Raw genomic sequence first — 24,249 nt, forward strand, 5'->3', positions numbered from 1 at the left:
GTTCCCCACAGGTTTCTTTATCTTGGCCTCTAGTTATCATATTCCAACATGGACTTTTGACCACTGCAACTTGGGGATTGGTGAGATGTGTAATACTCGGTTTTCTTAGACCATTGTGGACTTATGGTCACCTTTATAGGGTTCTCCAGGACAATAACATTGATGGTTGTTCCATAGGATCATTGGGAGTCTGTCATATAGAACCCTCATCTATCAGCATAATGAAAGCACCAATCCAAAAAGTGTAGTAGGTTTAATTTACATTTTTATACATAAAATTGTATTGACACTTACATCATATGTATTATGCAGTCACAGTACACAGTTTTTCCCCCCTATTCCCTATGCTATTACTTGTGTTACACAGTTTCTTCTAATTGGGCCATGTTCGGACTGCACCTTTCTTTAGAGTGGAAAGCCTAGGGGCAGTCCAGCAATTAGCGGCAACCGTTATGTGGTGCCTATGGCTCAAGCCACACATGTAATAGCAACCTAAAAGAGTACTGCAGCTGTGTATTTAACTGTGTATTTGACAGTGAGTTGTGAAATAATAACCAGCTTTAAAACAACCATGGACAGATTGAAGGTCTCCTATTTTACAGACTGTCAATGTTGTGCAAGCTTATAGCATAAAAGTGTATATTTAAACATAATTATCAGGAAAGCAGTGTGTGTGACATGCACACTGGCTGCAGGGAATGTGGAGAACATGTATAGTGATTCAAATGTTTTGCCTGGCTAAATATAACTTCTGTTCAAGTATCTTATCACTGACATAAAGAACTATTCAATTACTAAATGCACACACTACAAATACATTACAAAATTACAAAGTATTGCAACACAAGAAAGCAAACGGAAATTACTCTGGAAAATGTTACAAATGCAAATGTGTGCCATTGTGCAAGACAGTTTTTCATTCACAAATGGCCAATGAGTCACAATGCTGGATCTCTCCAGCAAGGCTGTATAATTTAGGTCTAACAAACGGACAAGGCAACTGACACTTTTACTTTGTACATAAGGCACAATTAGATGCTGCGAGGAGCAGCCAATTGTTGCTTAGACAGTAAGATCTGCCACCCCTGAACAATGATTGAGGTGTCCACATCTCAGATCATTTCACCCGATGAACGAGCATTTCACTCATTCATCTGGTGATCTGAAACACCTTTAGACGGGCAGATTATCTGGAACGAGCATTCGTAGGAACAGCAGTGTAAATTCAGCTATAGACAGCTTTTACCTACATGTGCAGAGAGAGTCATACATACAGAAGCCACCACCCAGAGGTCAGAGAGTCCATGTGTCATTGATTGTTACTGTTATTTTGCTTAACTGAAGAAAAGTTCATGTGTCCAATAAATTTATGGCTTGGGAATAAAAGTTCAGCCTCATGTACCTAGCAAGTACCCATAGGCACTTCTTGTGCTGCTGTATGGTGCCCCGAGGAGGCAATGTGTGTTCCACAAAAAGCAACACTTCTAAGGGACAATAAGTGCGGTATGCCAGACCTTGCAGGGGAATTATGTGTGAGGTCACGGTGTGAGCAATAGATGGGCCGAGGTGAATACAGTTCTGGTTACTCACGGTTATGTCGTCCCTGGGCAGGCTTGCATAAGAGTGAAAAGGAGAATGGCACAAGGATTCTCTGGGGCACACTCTGGTGTAAGGGACACTGGCCAGATGGTGGTTTGAGGTGCCCTTGGTGGTCTGTATTAATGTGCCAGTGGCAATGTCCCTTGTAATCGTTACGCCAGTACCTTTTTTATGGAGGTACAACCATTTACTATAGTGTTAATAGAGGAATTGAGTCTGAGGCAAGCAGGATAGAACTCAAAGTTGAACTTTACTGAAGATGACTCTTGATTACAGTTCATCCAAATCATTTAACAGTCTCAATACAGAGATAAACCTGCTACTAGTCCTCTGCTGACAGGTGTAAGATGTCCCTCTCTAAATATCAGATAAGGAGATGGTAGCCTTACTGTTAGTAGAGCTCAGGAATGGTCCTGGTTTTCCTAATTCAGGCTTGTGCAGTAGCCAAAGGCTGAAATATCCTTCACAGTGGAGTCCAAAGGTCCTAGGGCACTCAGAGGATGTGTCCAATAACCCTTTGGGGTCTCCTTACAGAAGTAGTCTTTGAATGAATAAAGCACTTCAGCTCTGGGCTGAGATATGGAGAAGGGATCCAAATAACAGGCTGCAGTTGACACAACTGGTCTCTCTCGACTGCCACTGGAACTAGTTCTGAAACCTGATCTCTCTGGCTAGGCCTGAACTGGACTATATATACAGTCATGTGAAAAAATTAGGACACCCTTTGAAAGCATGTGGTTTTTTGTAACATTTTTAATAAATGGTTATTTCATCTCCGTTTCAACAATACAGAGAGATTAAAGTAATCCAACTAAACAAAGAAAACTGAAGAAAAGTCTTTTCAAGATCTTCTGTAAATGTCATTCTACAAAAATGCCTATTCTAACTGAGGAAAAAGATAGGACACCCTCACATGTATTCCCTCTTAAATTGGCTCAGATCTCACACAGGTATATCACACCAGGTGCACATAATTAGTAGATCGTTACTCTGCATGTTGAATGAGGCTTGCCCTATTTAAACCTCAGACATTTAGTTTGGTGTGCTCCTGACTGTTGAAGTGAGAGTGAGCACCATGGTGAGAGCAAAAGAGCTGTCAGAGGACTTCAGAAAAAAGATTGTAGCAGCCTATGAGTCTGGGAAGGGATTTAAAAAGATCTCAAAAGATTTTGAAATCAGCCATTCCACTGTCCGGAAGATAGTCTACAAGTGGAGGGCTTTCAAAACAACTGCCAACATGCCCAGGACTGGTCGCCCCAGCAAGTTCACCCCAAGAGCAGACCGCAAGATGCTAAAAGAGGTAACCAAAAACCCTAAAGTGTCATCTCGAGAACTACAGCAGGCTCTGGCTACTGTTGATGTAGAAGTACATGCCTCTACAATCAGAAAGAGACTGTACAAGTTTAACTTGCATGGGAGGTGTGCAAGGAGGAAACCTTTGCTTTCCAAGAGAAACATCGAGGCCAGACTGACATTTGCCAGCGATAAAGTTGACAAAGACCAGGACTTCTGGAATAATGTTCTTTGGACAGATGAGTCCAAAATTGAATTATTTGGACACAACAGCAGAGGACATGTTTGGCGTAAACCAAACACAGCATTCCAAGAAAAGAACCTCATACCAACTGTGAAGCATGGAGGTGGAAGTGTCATGGTTTGGGGCTGCTTTGCTGCAGCAGGACCTGGTCAGCTCACCATCATAGAATCCACGATGAATTCTACTGTGTATCAGAAGGTGCTTGAAGAACATGTGAGACCATCAGTTAGAAAATTAAAGCTGAAGCGGAACTGGACCATGCAACATGACAATGACCCAAAACATACTAGTAAATCAACCAAAGATTGGCTGAAAAAGAAGAAATGGAGAGTCCTGGAATGGCCAAGTCAAAGTCCAGATTTGAATCCCATTGAGATGCTGTGGGGTGACTTGAAAAGGGCTGTACGTGCAAGAAACCCCTCAAACATCTCACAGCTGAAAAAGTTCTGCATTGAGGAGTGGGGTAAAATTTCCTCAGACCGATGTCGAAGACTGGTAGATGGCTACAAGAACCGTCTCACTGCAGTTATTTCAGCCAAAGGAGGTAACACTCGCTATTAGGGGCAAGGGTGTCCTATCTTTTTCCTCAGTTAGAATAGGCATTTTTGTAGAATGACATTTACAGAAGATCTTGAAAAGACTTTTCTTCAGTTTTCTTTGTTTAGTCGGATTACTTTAATCTCTCTGTATTGTTGAAACGGAGATGAAATAACCATTTATTAAAAATGTTACAAAAAACCACATGCTTTCAAAGGGTGTCCTAATTTTTTCACAAGACTGTATATGGGAGGTATCATCTCCCCTAGTGGTAAGCTCAGTGTAAGTGCATGCTAATACACCTGTTAACAGGGGCGATGCATAAGGACATATTGCAGCTTAACAACAGGCTATAAAAAGGCATTATAAAAGTACTATATAACAACTTTGCAGTACCCACGAGGGTAGTGGGACGCTGCATAAGGAACAATAAGGACTTACTATTCTGCCACTATTTTTTTAAATCATGGATTCCATATTAATATATGATAGAAAATACAAACCGGATTCCAAAAAAGTTGGGACACTAAACAAATTGGGAATAAAAACTGAATGCAATGATGTGGAGATGGCAAATGTCAATATTTTATTTGTAATAGAACGTAGATGACAGATCAAACGTTTAATCCGAGTAAATGTATCATTTTAAAGGAAAAATACGTTGATTCCAATTTTCACTGTGTCAACAAATCCCCAAAAAGTTGGGACAAGTAGCAATAAGAGGCTGGAAAAAGTAAATTTGAGCATAACGAAGAGCTGGAAGACCAATTAACACTAATGAGGTCAATTGGCAACATGATTGCGTATAAAAAGAGCTTCTCAGAGTGGCAGTGTCTCTCAGAAGCCAAGATGGGTAGAGGATCACCAATTCCCACAATGTTGCGCAGAAAGATAGTGGAGCAATATCAGAAAGGTGTTACCCAGCGAAAAATTGCAAAGACTTTGCATCTATCATCATCAACTGTGCATAACATCATCCGAAGATTCAGAGAATCTGGAACAATCTCTGTGCGTAAGGGTCAAGGCCGTAAAACCATACTGGATGCCCGTGATCTCCGGGCCCTTAAACGACACTGCACCACAAACAGGAATGCTACTGTAAAGGAAATCACAGAATGGGCTCAGGAATACTTCCAGAAACCATTGTCAGTGAACACAATCCACTGTGCCATCCGCCGTTGCCAGCTGAAACTCTACAGTGCAAAGAAGAAGCCATTTCTAAGCAAGATCCACAAGCTCAGGCGTTTTCACTGGGCCAGGGATCATTTAAAATGGAGTGTGGCAAAATGGAAGACTCTTCTGTGGTCAGACGAGTCACGATTCGAAGTTCTTTTTGGAAATCTGGGACGCCATGTCATCCGGACCAAAGAGGACAAGGACAACCCAAGTTGTTATCAACGCTCAGTTCAGAAGCCTGCATCTCTGATGGTATGGGGTTGCATGAGTGCGTGTGGCATGGGCAGCTTGCATGTCTGGAAAGGCACCATCAATGCAGAAAAATATATTCAGGTTCTAGAACAACATATGCTCCCATCCAGACGTCATCTCTTTCAGGGAAGACCCTGCATTTTTCAACAAAATAATGCCAGACCACATTCTGCATCAATCACAACATCATGGCTGCGTAGGAGAAGGATCCGGGCACTGAAATGGCCAGTCTGCAGTCCAGATCTTTCACCTATAGAGAACATTTGGCGCATCATAAAGAGGAAGGTGCAACAAAGAAGGCCCAAGACGATTGAACAGTTAGAGGCCTGTATTAGACAAGAATGGGAGAGCATTCCTTTTTCTAAATTTGAGAAACTAGTCTCCTCGGTCCCCAGACGTCTGTTGAGTGTTGTAAGAAGAAGGGGAGATGCCACACAGTGGTGAAAATGGCCTTGTCCCAACTTTTTGGGGATTTGTTGACACCATGAAATTCTGATTCAACATATTCTTCCCTTAAAATGGTACATTTTCTCAGTTTAAACTTTTGTTCTATTCTGAATAAAATATTAGAAGTTGGCACCTCCACATCATTGCATTCAGTTTTCATTCACGATTTGTATAGTGTCCCAACTTTTTTGGAATCCGGTTTGTACCTGCAATATGAGCCTATTGGTGCTTCATTAAGGATTCATAATAGGTCAGTGTGCTTGAGACCTTACACTAAGGCCCCTTTCACACGGGCGAGTTTTCCACGCGGGTGCAATGCGTGAGGTGAACGCATTGCACCCGCACTGAATCCGGACCCATTCACTTCAATATGGCTGTACAGATGAGCAGTGATTTTAACGCATCACTTGTGCGTTGCGTGAAAATTGCAGCATGTTCTATATTCTGCGTTTTTTACGCAACACAGGCTCCATAGAAATGGATGGGGCTGCGTGAAAATCGCAAGCATCCACAAGCAAGTGCGGATGTGGTGCGATTTTCACGCATGGTTGCTAGGAGATGTGTAATGAGGGGCAGGCGGCACGTGCTTCCTTTGCAGCACCGCCGGCAACCTGCGCAAGCAGAGGGGCGAGGACGTAGCCTGCATCCTCGTCTCTACACTGCGTGCAGAATTATTAGGCAAATGAGTATTTTGACCACATCATCCTCTTTATGCATGTTGTCTTACTCCAAGCTGTATAGGCTCGAAAGCCTACTACCAATTAAGCATATTAGGTGATGTGCATCTTTGTAATGAGAAGGGGTGTGGTCTAATGACATCAACACCCTATATTAGGTGTGCATAATTATTAGGCAACTTCCTTTCCTTTGGCAAAATGGGTCAAAAGAAGGACTTGACAGGCTCAGAAAAGTAAAAAATAGTGAGATATCTTGCAGAGGGATGCAGCACTCTTAAAATTGCAAAGCTTCTGAAGTGTGATCATCAAACAATCAAGCGTTTCATTCAAAATAGTCAACAGGGTCGCAAGAAGCGTGTGGAAAAACCAAGGCGCAAAATAACTGCCCATGAACTGAGAAAAGTCAAGCGTGCAGCTGCCAAGATGCCACTTGCCACCAGTTTGGCCATATTTCAGAGCTGCAACATCACTGGAGTGCCCAAAAGCACAAGGTGTGCAATACTCAGAGACATGGCCAAGGTAAGAAAGGCTGAAAGACGACCACCACTGAACAAGACACACAAGCTGAAACGTCAAGACTGGGCCAAGAAATATCTCAAGACTGATTTTTCTAAGGTTTTATGGACTGATGAAATGAGAGTGAGTCTTGATGGGCCAGATGGATGGGCCCGTGGCTGGATTGGTAAAGGGCAGAGAGCTCCAGTCCGACTCAGACGCCAGCAAGGTGGAGGTGGAGTACTGGTTTGGGCTGGTATCATCAAAGATGAGCTTGTGGGGGCCTTTCGGGTTGATGATGGAGTCAAGCTCAACTCCCAGTCCTACTGCCAGTTTCTGGAAGAGACCTTCTTCAAGCAGTGGTACAGGAAGAAGTCTGCATCCTTCAAGAAAAACATGATTTTCATGCAGGACAATGCTCCATCACACGCATCCAAGTACTCCACAGCGTGGCTGGCAAGAAAGGGTATAAAAGAAGAAAATCTAATGACATGGCCTCCTTGTTCACCTGATCTGAACCCTATTGAGAACCTGTGGTCCATCATCAAATGTGAGATTTACAAGGAGGGAAAACAGTACACCTCTCTGAACAGTGTCTGGGAGGCTGTGGTTGCTGCTGCACGCAATGTTGATGGTGAACAGATCAAAACACTGACAGAATCCATGGATGGCAGGCTTTTGAGTGTCCTTGCAAAGAAAGGTGGCTATATTGGTCACTGATTTGTTTTTGTTTTGTTTTTGAATGTCAGAAATGTATATTTGTGAATGTTGAGATGTTATATTGGTTTCACTGGTAAAAATAAATAATTGAAATGGGTATATATTTGTTTTTTGTTAAGTTGCCTAATAATTATGCACAGTAATAGTCAGCTGCACACACAGATATCCCCCTAAAATAGCTAAAACTAAAAACAAACTATAAACTACTTCCAAAAATATTCAGCTTTGATAATAATGAGTTTTTTGGGTTCATTGAGAACATGGTTGCTGTTCAATAATAAAATTAATCCTCAAAAATACAACTTGCCTAATAATTCTGCACTCCCTGTATGGCAGCAGGGGAGCCAAGCACAGTAAATGATGATCGGTGCTCGGCTGAGTTGGGCTGCTTTGAGTCACATGACACTGGCCACGTCAGGTGACTCTCCAGCCAGGCCTATTTAAACAGGCAGCCTGTTGGCCACAGGTTGCCTGTGATTAAGGTTTTTATACGCTCCTGTATTCCTGGCATTGTGTTCCTGAATCCTGACCTCGGCTCTGCTCGTTTGACATCGCTTCTGCTCATCCCCTGTTGCTTGTCGTCATCTCCTGGTACTGACTTCCGGCTTGTGTTTGGACTCGCTCTTGTTGCTCCCTTTAACTGATTTGACTTCGTGGTATTTGACTTCGGGTACTTTGACTTGCTTTGTGTTCTGTTTGTCCTGTCTTTTGTTTTTCCCCTGCACTTACTTAAGTTAGGGACTGCCGTCCAGTTGCGCCCTGTTACCTAGGACGGATCGTGCAAGTAGGTAGGGGCAGAGGTGTGGGTGGCAGTCAGGGGGTGCACGCTTCCCTACCCCCTTCCATGACAAGATGATAGGGATGAGCAACCCCGGACCCCATTAAAGTCTATTCACTGTATTATTTATTCCCTTATAACATTGTTATATGGGAAAATAATAGCATTCTTAATACAGAATGCTTAGTAAAATGTGCCTTGAGGGGTTAAAAAATAATAATTAACTCACCTCATCCACTTGATCGCGCAGCCGGCATCGTCTTCTTTCTTCAGGACCTGCAAAAGGACCTTTGATGACGTAATCGTGCTCACCACGCCGGCTGCGCGATCAAGTGGATGAGGTTAATTATGTTTTTATAATTTTTTAACCCTTAATTGACATTATACTAAGCATTCTGTATTAAAGAATGCTATTATTTTACATTCTAACCATGTTATAATGGAAAATAATAAAATCTACAGAACACCAAACCCAAACCCGAACTTCAGTGAATTCAGTTATTTATCACGCACGTGCAAAATGCATTGCACCCGCGCGGAAAAAAATGAACAACGCAATCGCAGTCAAAACTGACTGAAATTGCGTGTACACTAGCGCAGGGTTTTCCGCAATGCACCCGGGACGCATCCGGAGGAAATCCGGGATGCCCCTGTGAAATGGGTCTAAGGGTCCATTCACACGTCCGCAAAATGGGTCCGCATCCATTCAGTAATTTTGCGGAACGGGTGCGGACCCATTCATTTTTTTTAATGGGGCCACAAAAGATGCGGACAGCACACAGTATGCTGTCCGCATCCGCACTTCCGTTCTGCAGCCCTGCAAAAAATTTTTTCCTATTCTTGTCTGCAGCCACGGACAAGAAAAGGCATTTCAATTATAGCGCCGGCCGTGTACGGTACGCAAAATGCAGAACGCACATGGCCGGTGTCTGTGTTTTGCTGATCCACAATTTGCGGACCGCAAAACGGTTGCGAACGTGTGAATGGACCCTTAAAGAGGTTTCATGAGATTCTGATATCGATATCAATATCAGATCAACAGATTTTCAACACCTGGGACCCCCACCGATCATCTGTTTGAGGAGGCCATGGTTCTCTGGTGAGTGTTGTGGCCTCATTGTCACTTACCAAGAACAGTGCCGTCCATTGGGTAGTGGCTGTGCTGGCATTGCAAACTAGCTGCAATCACTTGAAAGGAACTGAGCTGCACCTAGGCCACATGACCAATGAATGTGATATCACTGACCTAGGAAGAGGCCGCAGTGCTCACCAAAGCACCACAGCCTTTTCAAACAGCTGATCAGTGGGGTGCTGGGAGTCAAACCCCCACCAATCTGATATTAATGACACATTTTGTTAAAGGGGTTATCCAAGACTATAACAGACCTCACAGAGTTGCTGACCTGTGGTAGTGATTGTACTTACCTGGTCCCCAACTCTGGTTTCTGTCTGCATCTCTCCACGGCAGGCTCTTCTTCTCCCTGCTGCACTGAAATCAACATCCTGTTGATGGGGTCACGTAACCCATGCAGCCAGCCATTGGACACTGCTGTCCTACTTCCCTTGCATCACCAGGTCACCTCTGCAGTCAGTAATTGGCTGTAGCAGTCACGTGAAGCCTGTCAATAGGATGTTGATTTTCAGAGCAGCAGGGAGATGAAGAACCACTGTAGAGGGCATTGAACCCATTATTTTTTACTGGACAGCTTATCAAAAAATCATGGACAACCAACAAGTTTTACTGACAAATTGCAAAACTATTATGAATCATAAAGAATATAAGTAACACATTTTAAAGACAAATAGGCTGAGGAGTTGCTTAAAGAGGACCTGTCACCTCTCCTGACATGCCTGTTTTAATAGCTTCATGCATTCCCCATGTAATAACAATTCTGGAGCATCTATTCTTACGTCTGTATGTTGTGCCATTCCTTTATTATTTCTACTAGAAGTTATGAATGAATTGCTAGCAGTCTGCAGTAAGGGTACAGAGGGATGGTAACAAATTGGGGGTGTGTACCTGCACAGACTGACTCTATCCAATCAGTGCTGCCATTTTCAGACTGTGCAGGTACACCCCCCCCAACTGGTTACCTCCCCTCTGTACCCCTACTGCAGACTGCTAGCAATTATTCATAACTTCTAATAGAAATAATAGAGGAATGGGACAACATACAGACATAAGAATAGATTCTCCAGAATTGTTAGTACATGGGGGATGCATGAAGCTATTAAAACAGACATGTCAGGAGTGGTGAAAGGTCCTCTTTAAGAAAAGGGGGGGGGGGGTTCCCCTGAAACATGGCATTGGTATGGCGTGCCAACTTGATCCACCTCCAACAACAACTGTTTGGACTTTCAAACTATTCCCAATATCAATTTTGGACTGTGCATCGTGGGAGAATATTTTTAAATGTTTTTGTATTGTATGTTTTGGATTTGCATATAAAGAAATGGTTTGATAATGTGAGCATTGTGCTGTGTTTATATCCTGTGTAGACATAGGAGTAAGCAGAAAGGGAGGACAAAAATCTATGTACATGTGTGCACGGTATGCGTTTTTTGTTTTCAGAATTTTATAGCGACCACTCCTTTCATTTTCCTTCCCTTACACATATCAAATAAATGGAGTCCATTGAACAATGACAACTATTGATAGGTGTCTGTCTACCAGACGCTACTACAAGACACGTCCATCAAGTTCAACCTGGCAACCCTGTGAAAAAAGTGCAAGTCAAATACAATCGATGTAGCATATCAGACACATGCATCACAGAGGCAATACCACACATATTGAACTGTTGAGGTGTTATGTGACTGTTCATAAAAAAATATGCAGGGTCAGCAGTAACAAGTTACTAGTTATAGTGCTGTCTACATTACAATTTTTGTAATGCAGATGTTGGTGTGAGATATCCTACAAGACTACTTTCTAAGGTCCCATCCCATTCAGGCCACATTTTGGGCATACAGTTATACAAACACACTCATTCTAGCAAATGTATGATATTTCTGTATAAACCATACAGATTAATATATCTGCTAATGACTTTTAGTTTAAAATATACATATTTTGAGACTGTTGAACAACATGGAAGCCTATGTTATTCTGTATACCAAAATAACATATCCAGTTGTTACCTTGTATGCCAGGAGGACATTTTGGCATATGCCAGACGCATAGAAACCCTTGGGTACATCACAGATTATGTTTGGATACTAGTTCAAGAATATCCATAGCAAATAATACAGTATAAAAGGGCCCGTAATATATACCATAATATACCTCAAAGAGAGTTCAAAGAGAAATTCCATGTTCATATTTTTCATTCTGACTGTCCATAGATTTTAAACAATGCCTATTAGCACCTTGTGGATACAATAAGAATGCCCTGAAAACTGCATACTTTGAAACCATATTCACACTTTGTGGATACTGCTAGGATTCATGCATGGATTCCTTGCCAAAATTTTTACAAAATCCACAAGCATCCCAATACTCATGAACTGTGAAGTTCCCCTGCCCATGAAGAGCATGCTTCAGGAAAAATATCATCGATAATATGCTTCTTATTGATGTGTATGCAGCATAGAGGCTAGGTTCACATGACAAAATCCAGAAATGAGAAAACAAGTGATTTTTGGTTCTAGTTTAGCAATTTATAAGAGTATTTGTAAGAGTTTTAGAAGTGCTTTTTGAGTGAGGTTTTTCTGCTTCCCCATTAGATGACTTCTTCTGGAAATCCACCATATTCTACTTCAAAGTAACATTTCCTGCTAGCACTTTGGCTGGAGTGTAGTAGTGGGAAGTGGGGATGGTTGGGGATTTAGGGAATAAGAATGATGTATCTCTCTTTCGTGTGTTGGTATATTATGTCAATGAAAAAGAAAACAAAAAAACATTGCCACTTCTCAAGTGTTTTTCAAATCAGCTGCTGAAAAAAACATGGTCAAGCTCATGATCTTCACATACTATAGTTGAGCTTTTTACATTGATGTAATTAGGAAGATGGTTGATGGCTAACCTCCGACACTCCAGCTGTGGTGAAACTACGACTCCCAGCATGTGCCATTTATTTCTGTGTAGTTCTAAGAACAGCCAAGCAACTGTACATCTTGGGAGTCGTAGTTCTAACACAGCTGGAGTGCCGGAGGTTAGCCATCACAGGCTTAATGGATGTGGATTATGCAGCGGAAAACGCCTACCTGAATCAGTGACAGATTGTGTCCATGTGAACATAGCCTAAAAATACCATAGACAAGCTCCGCAGCAAAATAGCCTGACATAAGTGGCAGAAATTCATGTTTCAGCTGTGGATTTCTGGAATGGGTTATTTTCAAAATCCACGTCAGATCTGCTCAGTCCAAAATCTGTTCTTGCCAAAATACCTTCATTAGTTTATTTTTTATGGGTTTTTCTTGTGAAAGACATCATGAAAGCCAAGCATTTTTGCAAGTTTTTTTTTTCTAGAATTTTTTTTTCAATAGGGAAGTCTATGGTTTTCTATTGGCTAGAACTTCTGTCTGAGGTGTGTCTTTGAAAACAGGCATAAAAATACAGCATTTTTGCAAAAAGTTGTGTGAACTTTTTCCAACTTTTTCCTTAGTCTCACTTGACACCATACAACTTTGTTGTGGCCTTTTTTTTGCTGCGTCATAAAAATGCTAGCATTTTTTGTATACTACATGTGTTTTTATAGCTTTTATAGGGTGATTTTTAAACAAAAATGCCTGAAAAAAAGACTCAGAAAAGCTAAAGTGTTGAAATATGCCACTAGAAACCTGTGTGAATCCACCCTCAGAGCCATAAGTGAGCAGGGTTAGAATAAACTAGACCTGTACCAGGGGCAAATTGTGCAATCAAGTGTCCAACACTTAAAATCGTGGCCTGGTATGTCATCCCTTAAAGGGCTTCTGTCACCCCACTAAACTCTTTTTTTTTTTTTGGGGTACTTATAATCCCTATACTGCGATATATCTATACATTATGTTATTAATCATTTTCGTTCAGTAGATAATGCAAAAAACACACTTTTATAATATGCAAATTACCCACCTACCAGCAAGTAGGGCGGCTACTTGCTGGTAGCAGCCGCAAAAAACCGCCCCCCTCCTCCTGTTGATTGACAGGGCCAGCAGCGATCTCCTCCTCCGGCTGGCTATGTCTGCATTTCACCGAAAGAGAAGACGTCATCGGCGCAGGCGCACTGATGGAGTGCTGAGGAGGCGAGCCTCCTTCTCTTAGGGCGCCTGCGCCGAATCAAGAGAGGCGCGCGATTTTTGAAATGCAGACATAGCCAGCCGGAGGAGGAGATCGAAATTTCTTACATAATGTATAGATATATCGCAGTATAGGGATTATAAGTACCCAAAAAAAAATATAAAGAGTTTAGTGGGGTGACAGAAGCCCTTTAAGCCTTGCTCGAAAAAACAATTCTAGTTACTGGTTTGCATCACTTTTTTAAATTCTATTTTTATTGGTTTCTCGAAATATTTAATAAAACAGAAACACCGTGCACTATACAGTACAGTAATAAAGCATGCAATTTTAAAGAGACATAACATCATTACATTCCGGCAAGACATGGTAGGTAAGTAAAGTGTACATAGAAAATAGTCCAATAAAAGCTGAAGAGTAAAGATGGTGTTCTCTGGGATCTGGGCTTGTGGTACAGGGTTGGCAATGAGGTTTAAAGGGGTTTTCTGGGATTTTGATACTAATGACCTATCCTTAGGATTAGTGGGAGTCTGACACCTGAGACCACCACTGATCAGCTGTTTGAGAAGGCACTGGCGCTCCTGTGAATGCTGTGGCCTCCTCCACGCTTACCAAGCACTGTGCCGTACATTGTATAGCGGCTGTGCCTGGTATTGCGCTCAGCCCCATAGAAGTGAATGGGGCTGAGTGCGATAACAAGCACAGCCGCTATACAATTTACAACACTGTGCTTGGTGAGCGTGGAGGAGGCCACAGCATTCACAGGAGCGCCAGTGCCTTCTCAAACAGCTGATCGGTGGGGGACCCGGGTGTCGGACCCACAACGATCAGATAGGTCATCAGTAGCAAAATCCTGGAAAACCCTTTTAAAAGTCCAACTTGACTTTATTGTCATAGTCCAGCGCCTTTTTTTTATGCCAATTAGGGTTTCAGTGCACCGAAGGATCAGCCTTAGCTCCTCCACTTTTCTGATTTAGCCATGCTACCTTTCCTTGACTGACAAGTGTGCTCTTTCCTGGCCCCATAATTCCACGCATGCGCAGCTAATTCTATAATCGGCACATGTGGAAGGAGCATGGCCACATTGTCACATTGCTTTATTTCAAGGAGCTATAAAAATAAAAGTTGATCGATGCCCGTTTGCATTGGCCTATTACACACACCAATGGAAAGTGAATGGGGGGGGGGGAATGATCACTACCACACAGGGACATGTGCTGACGATAATCGTACATCTTTCTCCCTGATAAAATATGCAAATCAGCCGACAAACGAGTGATTGCTTGTTTATCGGGTGATCAGCAGCCCAGATTTCAGGAATGAGCGATCCTATAAACACTTGTTCCCAGTAATTGAACAATTTTCATGCAGTGTAACAGGGGCTTACAGGGACTTCTTGGTAACAATGATTTTTTAACAAGTTCCCGCAGCATCGCCTCTGAAACAGAAAATTCATACTTACCTGCTCCCCACTGCTCCTGTCCTCTGCACTGCCCCTGCTTCAGCAGTGATGTGGCCACAAGCAGCATGTCACCTCTAAAGCCAGTCATTGGCTGGACTGGTGTATGTGACCATGTCCACAGCCCGCTGGATGTAAAGAGCATGGGGACCGGAAGATAGAGACAGTGGGGGGCAGAGTGGAGGAGCAGGTAAGTATCAATCTTCTGTTTCAGGGGCCATGTTGCCGGAAATACCTTTAAGTGGCGACATTTCCTTCCATATTGCCTCCTAGTCACAAATTAGCACTTTCCTTCACTGCAGAGGATGGCACTTACTGGTTAATACAGCGTCCTGCCCCCAGTTATAGGTGCACTGCAATAACCAGTAAGCACGTTCCCTTATTTGCAGGGAAAGAGCTTATTGGTTAACCCTTTAATGACCAGGCCTGAAAAGGCCTTAAAGGAGTTGTCTTACTTCAGCAAATGGCATTTATAATGTAGAGAAAGTTAATACAAGGCACTTACTAATGCATTGTGATTGTCCATTTTGCTTCCTTTGCTGGCTGGATTCATTTTTCCCTCACTATATACTGATCATTTCCATGGTTACCACCACCCTGCATCCATCAGCAGTGGCCGTGCTTGTACAATATAAAAAAAAGTGCTGGACTATGTCAGCTCCCACGGTCCTGGCCACCAGGGAGCCCGATGCTTTTTTCTATATTGTGCAAGGACGGCCACCACTGCTGGATTACAGGGTGATAGTAAAACCATGGAAACGAGCAGTGTATAATGTAATGGAAAAATGAGTCCAGCCAGCAAAGGAAGCAATATGGACAATCACAATACATTAGCAAGTGCCTTGTAGTAACTTTATCTACGGTACATGATAAATGTAATTTGCCAAATATCCTCTTTAATGACCAGACAAATTTTTTTGTGATTTAGTGTAAGTGGTGGTTTAAACGGTTGTAACTTTTTTATTTGTTGTACTACCAAAATCATTTTTGCAACATTTTTTTACGTGACACATAGGGTTTTTTAATATATATATTTTTTCCGTTTTATTTGGGGGAAACTGGGCAAAACATTTTTCATATTTTTTTCCACACCATAGCTCTGTATTCTTTAAATATGCAAACTGACACCAAAATAAGTTATTAAAATTAGTTTGTGTCAGTTGTTTTGGTATATAATATGTAAAGTTTCACATGAATGGGGGGATAATGGCAACTGTTTTGGTCGGTGTGTGCATTTTTTATGTATTTTATTTTTAAGCATGCATTTTTTTACTATACTGTGTGTGTGTATATATATATATATATATATATATATATATATATATATATATATATATACATATATACAGTGCCTTGAAAAGTATTCACCCCCCCCCCCTTGACTTTGTATTTTGTTACACTACAGCCTTAAGTTTAATGTTTTCTTAATCTGAATTTTATGTGATGGATCACAACACAATAGTCTAAGTTGGTGAAGTAAAATGAGAAAAATATATAAATAAAACTATTGTTCAGAAATAGAAAACAGAAAGTTGGCATGTGCGTATGTATTCACCCCCTTTGTTAGGAAGCCCATAAAAAGCTCTTGTGCAACCAATTACCTTCAGAAGTCACATAATTAGTGAAATATTGTCCACCTGTGTGCAATCTAAGTGTCACATGATCTGTCATTACATATACACACCTTTTTTGAAAGGCCCCAGAGGCTGCAACTCCTAAGCAAGAGGCATCACTAACCAAACACTGCCATGAAGACCAAGGAACTCTCCAAACAAGTAAGGGACAATGTTGTTGGGAAGTACAAGTCAGGGTTAGGTTATAAAAAAAAAAAAAAATTTTTGAGGATCCCCAGGAGCACCATCAAATCTATCATAACCAAATGGAAAGAACATGGCACAAAAGCAAACCTGCCAAGAGACGGACGCCCCCCAAAACTCATGGACCGGGCAAGGAGGGCATTAATCAGAGAGGCAGCGAAGAGACCTAAGGCAACCCTGGAGAAGCTGCAGAGTTCCACAGCAGAGACTGGAGTATCTGTACATAGGACGACAATAAGCCATACGCTCCATAGAGTTGGGCTTTATGGCAGAGTGGCCAGAAGAAAGCCATTACTTTCAGCTAAAAACAAAAAGGCACATTGTGAGTTTTCGAAAAGGCAAAGACTAAAATTGAACATTTCGTCCATCAAAGAAAATGCTATGTCTGGCGCAATCCCAACACATCACATCACCCAAAGAACACCATCCCCACAGTAAAACATGGTGGTGGCAGCATCATGCTGTGGGGATGTTTTTCAACAGCCGGTACTGGGAAACTGGGTCAGAGTTGAGGGAAAGATGGATGGTGCTAAATACAGGGATATTCTTCAGCAAAACCTGTACCACTCTGTGCGTGATTTGAGGCTAGGACGGAGGTTCACCTTCCAGCAGGACAATGCCTCCAAACACACTGCTAAAGCAACACTTGAGTGGTTTAAGGGGAAACATGTAAATATGTTGGAATGGCCTAGTCAAAGCCCAGATCTCAGTCCAATAAAAAATCTGTGGTCAGACTTAAAGATTGCTGTTCACAAGCGCAAATCATCCAATTGGAAGAAGCTGGAGCAGTTTTGCAAGGAGTAATGGGGAACAACCCCAGTGGTAAGATGTGGCAACTGCTCATAGAGACTTATCCGAAGCGACTTGAAGCGGTGATTGATGCAAAAGGTGGCTCTACAAAGTATTGACTTTAGGGGGGTGAATAGTTATGCACATTGACCTTTTCTGTTATTTTGTCCAATTTGTCTGCTTCACAATAAAAAAAATAAAAAAAAAACATCTTCAAAGTTGTAGGCATGTTCTGTAAATTAAATGATGCAAATCCTTAAACAAGCCATGTTAATTCCAGGTTGTGAGGCACCAAAATACGAAAAAAGTCAAAGGGGGTGAATACTTTTTCAAGGCACACACATACATATATATATATATATATATATATATATATATATATATATATAAAAAAAAGAAAAAAGGAAATGGCAGCACCGTCACAGATAAAAATTGAATGAAGGGTGCAAAAAGCCCAGTTTGGATATAAGCCAATCCAGTAATGCAAGCGATGAAAAAAGGGCAGCACTCCAATAGATAAAAATGAAAAAAACTTTATTTACCCATAAGGCTGTAGCGACGTTTCGGCTCTTACACAGGAGCCTTCCTCCACTGCTTGAGGAAGGCTCCTGTGTAAGAGCCGAAACGTCGCTACAGCCTTATGGGTAAATAAAGTTTTTTTCATTTTTATCTATTGGAGTGCTGCCCTTTTTTCATCGCTTATATATATATACACTCACCTAAAGAATTATTAGGAACACCTGTTCTATTTCTCATTAATGCAATTATCTAGTCAACCAATCACATGGCAGTTGCTTCAATGCATTTAGGGGGGTGGTCCTAGTCAAGACAATCTCCTGAACTCCAAATTGAATGTCAGAATGGGAAAGAAAGGTGATTTAAGCAATTTTGAGCGTGGCATGGTTGTTGGTGCCAGACGGGCCGGTTTGAGTATTTCACAATCTGCTCAGTTACTGGGATTTTCACACACAACCATTTCTAGGGTTTACAAAGAATGGTGTGAAAAGGGAAAAACATCCAGTATGCGGCAGTCCTGTGGGCAAAAATGCCTTGTGGATGCTAGAGGTCAGAGGAGAATGGGCCGACTGATTCAAGCTGATAGAAGAGCAACGTTGACTGAAATAACCACTCGTTACAACCGAGGTATGCAGCAAAGCATTTGTGAAACCACAACATGCACAACCTTGAGGCGGATGGGCTACAACAGCAGAAGACCCCACCGGGTACCACTCATCTCCACTACAAATAGGAAAAAGAGGCTACAATTTGCACGAGCTCACCAAAATTGGACTGTTGAAGACTGGAAAAATGTTGCCTGGTCTGATGAGTCTCGATTTCTGTTGAGACATTCAAATGGTAGAGTCCGAATTTGGCGTAAACAGAATGAGAACATGTATCCATCCTCTGATGGCTACTTCCAGCAGGATAATGCACCATGTCACAAAGCTCGAATAATTTCAAATTGGTTTCTTGAACATGACAATGAGTTCACTGTACTAAAATGGCCCCCACAGTCACCAGATCTCAACCCAATAGAGCATCTTTGGGATGTGGTGGAACGGAAGCTTCGTGCCCTGGATGTGCATCCCTTAAATCTCCATCAACTGCAAGATGCTATCCTATCAATATGGGCCAACATTTCTAAAGAATGCTATCAGCACCTTGTTGAATCAATGCCACATATAATTAAGGCAGTTCTGAAGGCAAAAGGGGGTCCAACACCGTATTAGTATGGTGTTCCTAATAATTCTTTAGGTGAGTGTATATATATTTTTTTTATTATTATTATTTTTTCCACATACAGTAATATGTCCCCTTTAAAAGACCTTTGAGGACACTGGATCTTTTTTTTATTTTGAACTTTTTCCTTTTGTTTTCTTTTATTTGAATTTTATTATATTTTAGATTTTATTATTTTTTCACTTTTTTAATTAATTTTTTTAAAAATATTTTTGCCACATAATTTTTACCCCAAGAGGTCACTGAAAGAACTTTGGAGGACAGTTACAGGTGAATCCAGCCTCCTATGGGGGCATTGTACAAGGCAGAGTTGATCGGGGTCTACTGCAGCTCGACTCTGCCCCCAAGACAGTCCAACAAAGGCATCCTCTATTTACTGCATAGAGCTCATTGACAAGGCAGAACCAGTAATAAACAGATTCTGTCTTCTTCTCAGCTCCCTGGCTGTCGCTGATCTGTTCCTGCTAAAGTGCAGGAGCTGTAATCCAGCACTGTGCAGCGATCCCGGTAGAAACAAAGTTGATCTTGTGATCATCTGTGTTTCTGTCCAGCAGGATGGTGGCCACAAACTGTGGTTCTATGGGCCTCATGCGTCCCCAAAGATATCCTCTAGCTATCCTCTTGATAGAAAATCGGAAGGAAGCAATTAAGCCTCTGCATTTCAGGTATAGGCTTGAAAAGTTGTGCATAATAGGGTGCAACTCTTGTCTTCTAAGATGGTAGGCTGCATTAGAGTGAGGAGGGACCAAGTCCCATGGAACTTGTGGAGCTGGTTCTGCAGGCTGTGGAGTCATCCATGGTGCAGCCAAGGATGCAGGGAACAAGGCAAGGTAAATTTGGCTTACTTCCATAGCAGTAAAAAGTAGGTTTAAAGGGCACCTGACAGAAGATTTGTATGAAACTGCCTGACCTGTTACCTGTGCACTTGGCAGCTGAAGGCATCTGTGTTGGTCCCGTGTCCATATGTTCCTGCATTGCTGAGAATAATTATTTTTAAATATATGTAAATGAGCCTCTAGGAGCAACCAGGGCGTTGCCGTTACACCTAGAGGCTCTGCTCTCTTTGCAACTGCCACGCCCTCTGCACTTTGACAGGGCCAGGCAGGCATGATTACAATTAAACTCCCTGTCAATCAAAGTGAAGAGGGCGTGGCAGTCACAGAGAGAGCTGAGCATCTTGGAGTAACGGCAACGCCCCTGTTGCTCCTAGAGGCTCATTTGCATATATTAAAACATAATTTTTTTCAGCAATGTGAGCACATATGAACATGGGGCCAACACAGATGTCTTCAGCTGCCAAGTGCACATGTAACAGGTCAGACAGTTTCATGAGAGATGCCCTTTAAAGACCTATATGCTTTGTCAGCTAGAGCTATTTCCAAGATCACTCTTGTTTCCATGTGCTGCTGGGCATGTTCCCTTCTGTGTCAATAATATGTTTTTGGACAGAGCAAAATTATATATCATTGAAGTGGAACTTAGTTAAAATAACAGAAATAAAGCCTTGAACATTCTGCTACTTTAAATCAGCAGACATGAGCATTTATGATTTGCTCTAGTTCAAGTCGGTTAATGAGTAATCTACATTTAACCTCTGTTCTGTCACACCTTACCATGTGAGATATAGAAGGAAACTCTCATTTTCAGTGTAATATAGAATGCAAGGGCAACGATCACTATATTTAGAAGACCTGTTCTATCAACGATAAGAAACTTTTCAAGGAGAACATTCGTTTCCTGTGTCTACAATGGAAAAACTGAGAATAAGCAAGACAAAAGGTAGGTATCATTTTGTATGTACTTTTGTAGGCCCCACTGTTTACAGTACAACTTAGGACACAATGTACAGTGACATCAGAAAGAAACAATGTGAGACAAATACAGTATATACTACTCATACTCTACAGTCAGGGTGTGGGGAAACACTTGTATTAAAAGTATAGTAAAATATAGATATTCAGAACTTTCAAAATGTTTTCTACATGATGAAAACATTGAGTAGGAACCATATCACATAGTAGTTGAAGATCTTATAATATACACTGTATAAATCTGAACGTCACATGTATAATACTTAAACTCAGGGGAATGTGGGCAATATGCAAACTAAGGGAACACATATTCCTGGTTTTCTTCCTTGATTCTCAGGACCTGAGTATGAAGTCTTTAGCATAAACAATAGAGCGTGAGGCATTTGCTCAGTCCTCATAGCAGGTGATTACTGTATGTCACATGTGAACATCAATTCATCTTACATGTTCTTTGGTTTCACAGTATGTACAAATCACGGGAAAAAAATATAAAACATCCTGCACGATATGATAATGAATGTTGCGGATGTGCATGGCTACATGTATACAGTCACAAAAAATAATGCACTATAATAATAGATGCAGGCATAACATATGGACTAAGCCCTCACTCTAGATAAAATCTGAGACACTTGGTCAATACATTTTGATCAAAACACATCTAAGCCCACCTACGAAGCGACAAGGTGGTCTCAGTTCAGGCGGGTCCTACACTAAACCTGCCTATGCCGTTATGCATCTATGTTCAGGAGCGCAGACCCCACACACATAGTGTGTTGCTCCTAGTCACCTCCATGTGCAGCAGCAACCGGTGGGAGGAGGAGCAAGCACACCTATATGTACCACCTTAATCTATTATTATAGTGCATTATTTTCTGTGACTGTATAAATGTAGCCATGTACATCCGCAACATTCATTATCATATCGTGCAGGATGTTTTATATATTTTTTTCCGTGATTTGTTTAACTTGTCTTGAAGGAGTGGCTCCTTCATTTGTGAATACGCTCCTATCTTGGGAGTAGTATTCATGTGCACTTTTGCCCCACCTATCTAATAGGCGACCTTGATTAAGGTGGTACATATAGTTGTGTGTGCATAACGGCATAGGCAGGTTCAGCGTAGGACCCGCCTGAACTGAGACCACCTTGTCGCTTGGTAGGTGGGCTTAGATGTGTTTGGATCAAAATGTATTGACCAAGTGTCTCAGATTTTATCAATATAGTGAGGGCTTAGTCCATATGTTATGCTTGCATCTATTATTATAGTGCATTATTTTCTGTGACTGTATTCATAGTATGTACAGTATAAATGTAATGCAGATTTTTTTTTTTACTGTAAAACGTATCTTTGTATCACGCAGGGAGAGTGTCACTAGTTTGAGGTACTACAGCTTAGGGTTGCCTATTCAACACCTGACACATTGTAATTCCAAGGTTCACCTCAAAGAGAACATGTTAAATAAATTGTAGTTATTTCTACCTTATGTCAAACCTTTTTGTATTTTTATATTTTAAAATTCAAGCATCAAAAATTCAATCCAAGTGGATATTTATTAGGAAGTTGTTTTTATTCCTTGTAAAGTGGTTAATCTGAGATATTTTAACTGATGACTCGGGATGAGCGAACTTGTGTTTTAAGTTCGGCGTACAAGGTTGGGGTTATCTAAGAATTCCGTTATGGATTCTGCTACCACGGACAATAAGTTATGGTCTGTGGTAGCAAAATCCATAACGGAATTCTTAGATAACCCGAACCTTGTATGCCGAACTTGAAACACGAGTTCGCTCATCCCTACTGATGACCTATCCTCTGGATCTGGATCTGATCTGTGGAAATCTTGGGTGACCCCAGCAGATCAGCAGTTTGAGAATGTACTGGCATTGGTAGTAGTCCTGTGGCCTTCTTACAGCTCACCAAACACTGCCCCATACATTGTATTCACGTCCATGGGGCTGAGCTGTGCCTAGACTTTGTGACCGATGAATGTGATGTCACATGGCCTAGCCAAAGCTGCGAGGTAAAACCACAATGCTACTGTGAGTGCAGATTCCGTCTCAAACAGCTAACTGGCAATTTTTTATTATCTTCCTAAAATACATAAGTGTGTGACTAAACCCTCAGGGAGACTCATTATCTCCGGGATAAATTTTGTCACTTCCTGATTATCACACTATATAGATCTTTATTCACAAGAATATTGGGGTCATTTATTAAGACAGCCGTTTTAGACGCCGGTCTTAATACCCCTTGCTCTGGTGCTTGATGTGCCTAAGTTATGTAGAGGTGCCGGCCTTTACATAACTTAGGCACATCTACCGCTGGCCTAAATCTACGCCAGCTCCCTTGCTGGTGTAGATTTAGATCATTTTCTACTCCTAAAACAGGCAAAAAATAATAAATGAGACGGGCCAGCCCACCCCCTTCCCTGCCCACTACATGCTACTTTTTTTAGACCTGGTGTGAGCGGGTAAAAGTCGCAGATTCTGCGAGTATACGGCAAAAATTGGCATCTATCTAATAATAATAGACACCCTGTGTTTTTAAAATATTATGCACAACTAATTAAAGAAATGAAATCCTTTGCCATACCACCCTAGTATTGTTTTCTCACAATAGATGCTAATTCTTTGTACTCCAATATTATGCATGATTTGGGCCTGACCGCTCCCACATTTTATTTGGATAATGATCCTTCTCTTACCTCAGTTCAAATCAATTTTTTATACTTAGCATGCGTTTTATCCTTGACAATAATGTTATTTCTTCCCTGGCTGATATATTCCACCAGAGGCAGGGCAGTGCGATGGAAACAGTTTTCGCCCTCAGTTGCTCCAATCTCTTCATTGGGCATTTCAAATCTCAATACGTTGCTCAGTGCCCTCTCTACCAATATTGCATTGTTTATTACCGTCGGTATATAGATGATTTGTTTTTTATTTGGAAGGGGTTTGCCAAACACACTCTAGATTTTGTAGAATAATATCTCAATAATAATCATATGGGGTTATCATTTGCTTCTAAAGTTTCAGAAATATCCATTTCTTATTTCTACCTTATTATCTTCAAAACTGATGGTAATATTGTAACTAAAACATATTTTAAACAAGTTGATACAAATAGTTATTTGGATAATGGTAGCAGTCATTACATCAAATGGCTCAATAACATTCCTTACAGTTGCTACCTATAGGGTGG

The 24,249-nt window shown here is 41.4% G+C and overlaps 1 protein-coding gene across 3 annotated transcripts in view; it reads left to right on the forward strand.

Annotated features, from left to right (window-relative positions):
* The window catches only part of NR1H4 (nuclear receptor subfamily 1 group H member 4), a 146,652-nt gene that overhangs the window by 37,994 nt on the left and 84,409 nt on the right, over positions 1 to 24,249 (forward strand). The window contains exon 1 of one of the 3 annotated variants that reach the window (XM_040407175.1): positions 20,886 to 21,020. The exons of the other annotated variants lie outside the window; for them this stretch is intronic. Coding sequence (XP_040263109.1) covers positions 20,990 to 21,020 — 31 coding nt within the window. The 5' untranslated portion in view covers positions 20,886 to 20,989. Of the gene's footprint in view, positions 1 to 20,885; positions 21,021 to 24,249 lie in introns of those variants that run through there. 3 annotated transcript variants of the gene reach the window in all.

Source organism: Bufo bufo, chromosome 1, assembly GCF_905171765.1.
Source record: "Bufo bufo chromosome 1, aBufBuf1.1, whole genome shotgun sequence".
In the NCBI taxonomy this organism is placed as follows: domain Eukaryota; kingdom Metazoa; phylum Chordata; class Amphibia; order Anura; family Bufonidae; genus Bufo; species Bufo bufo.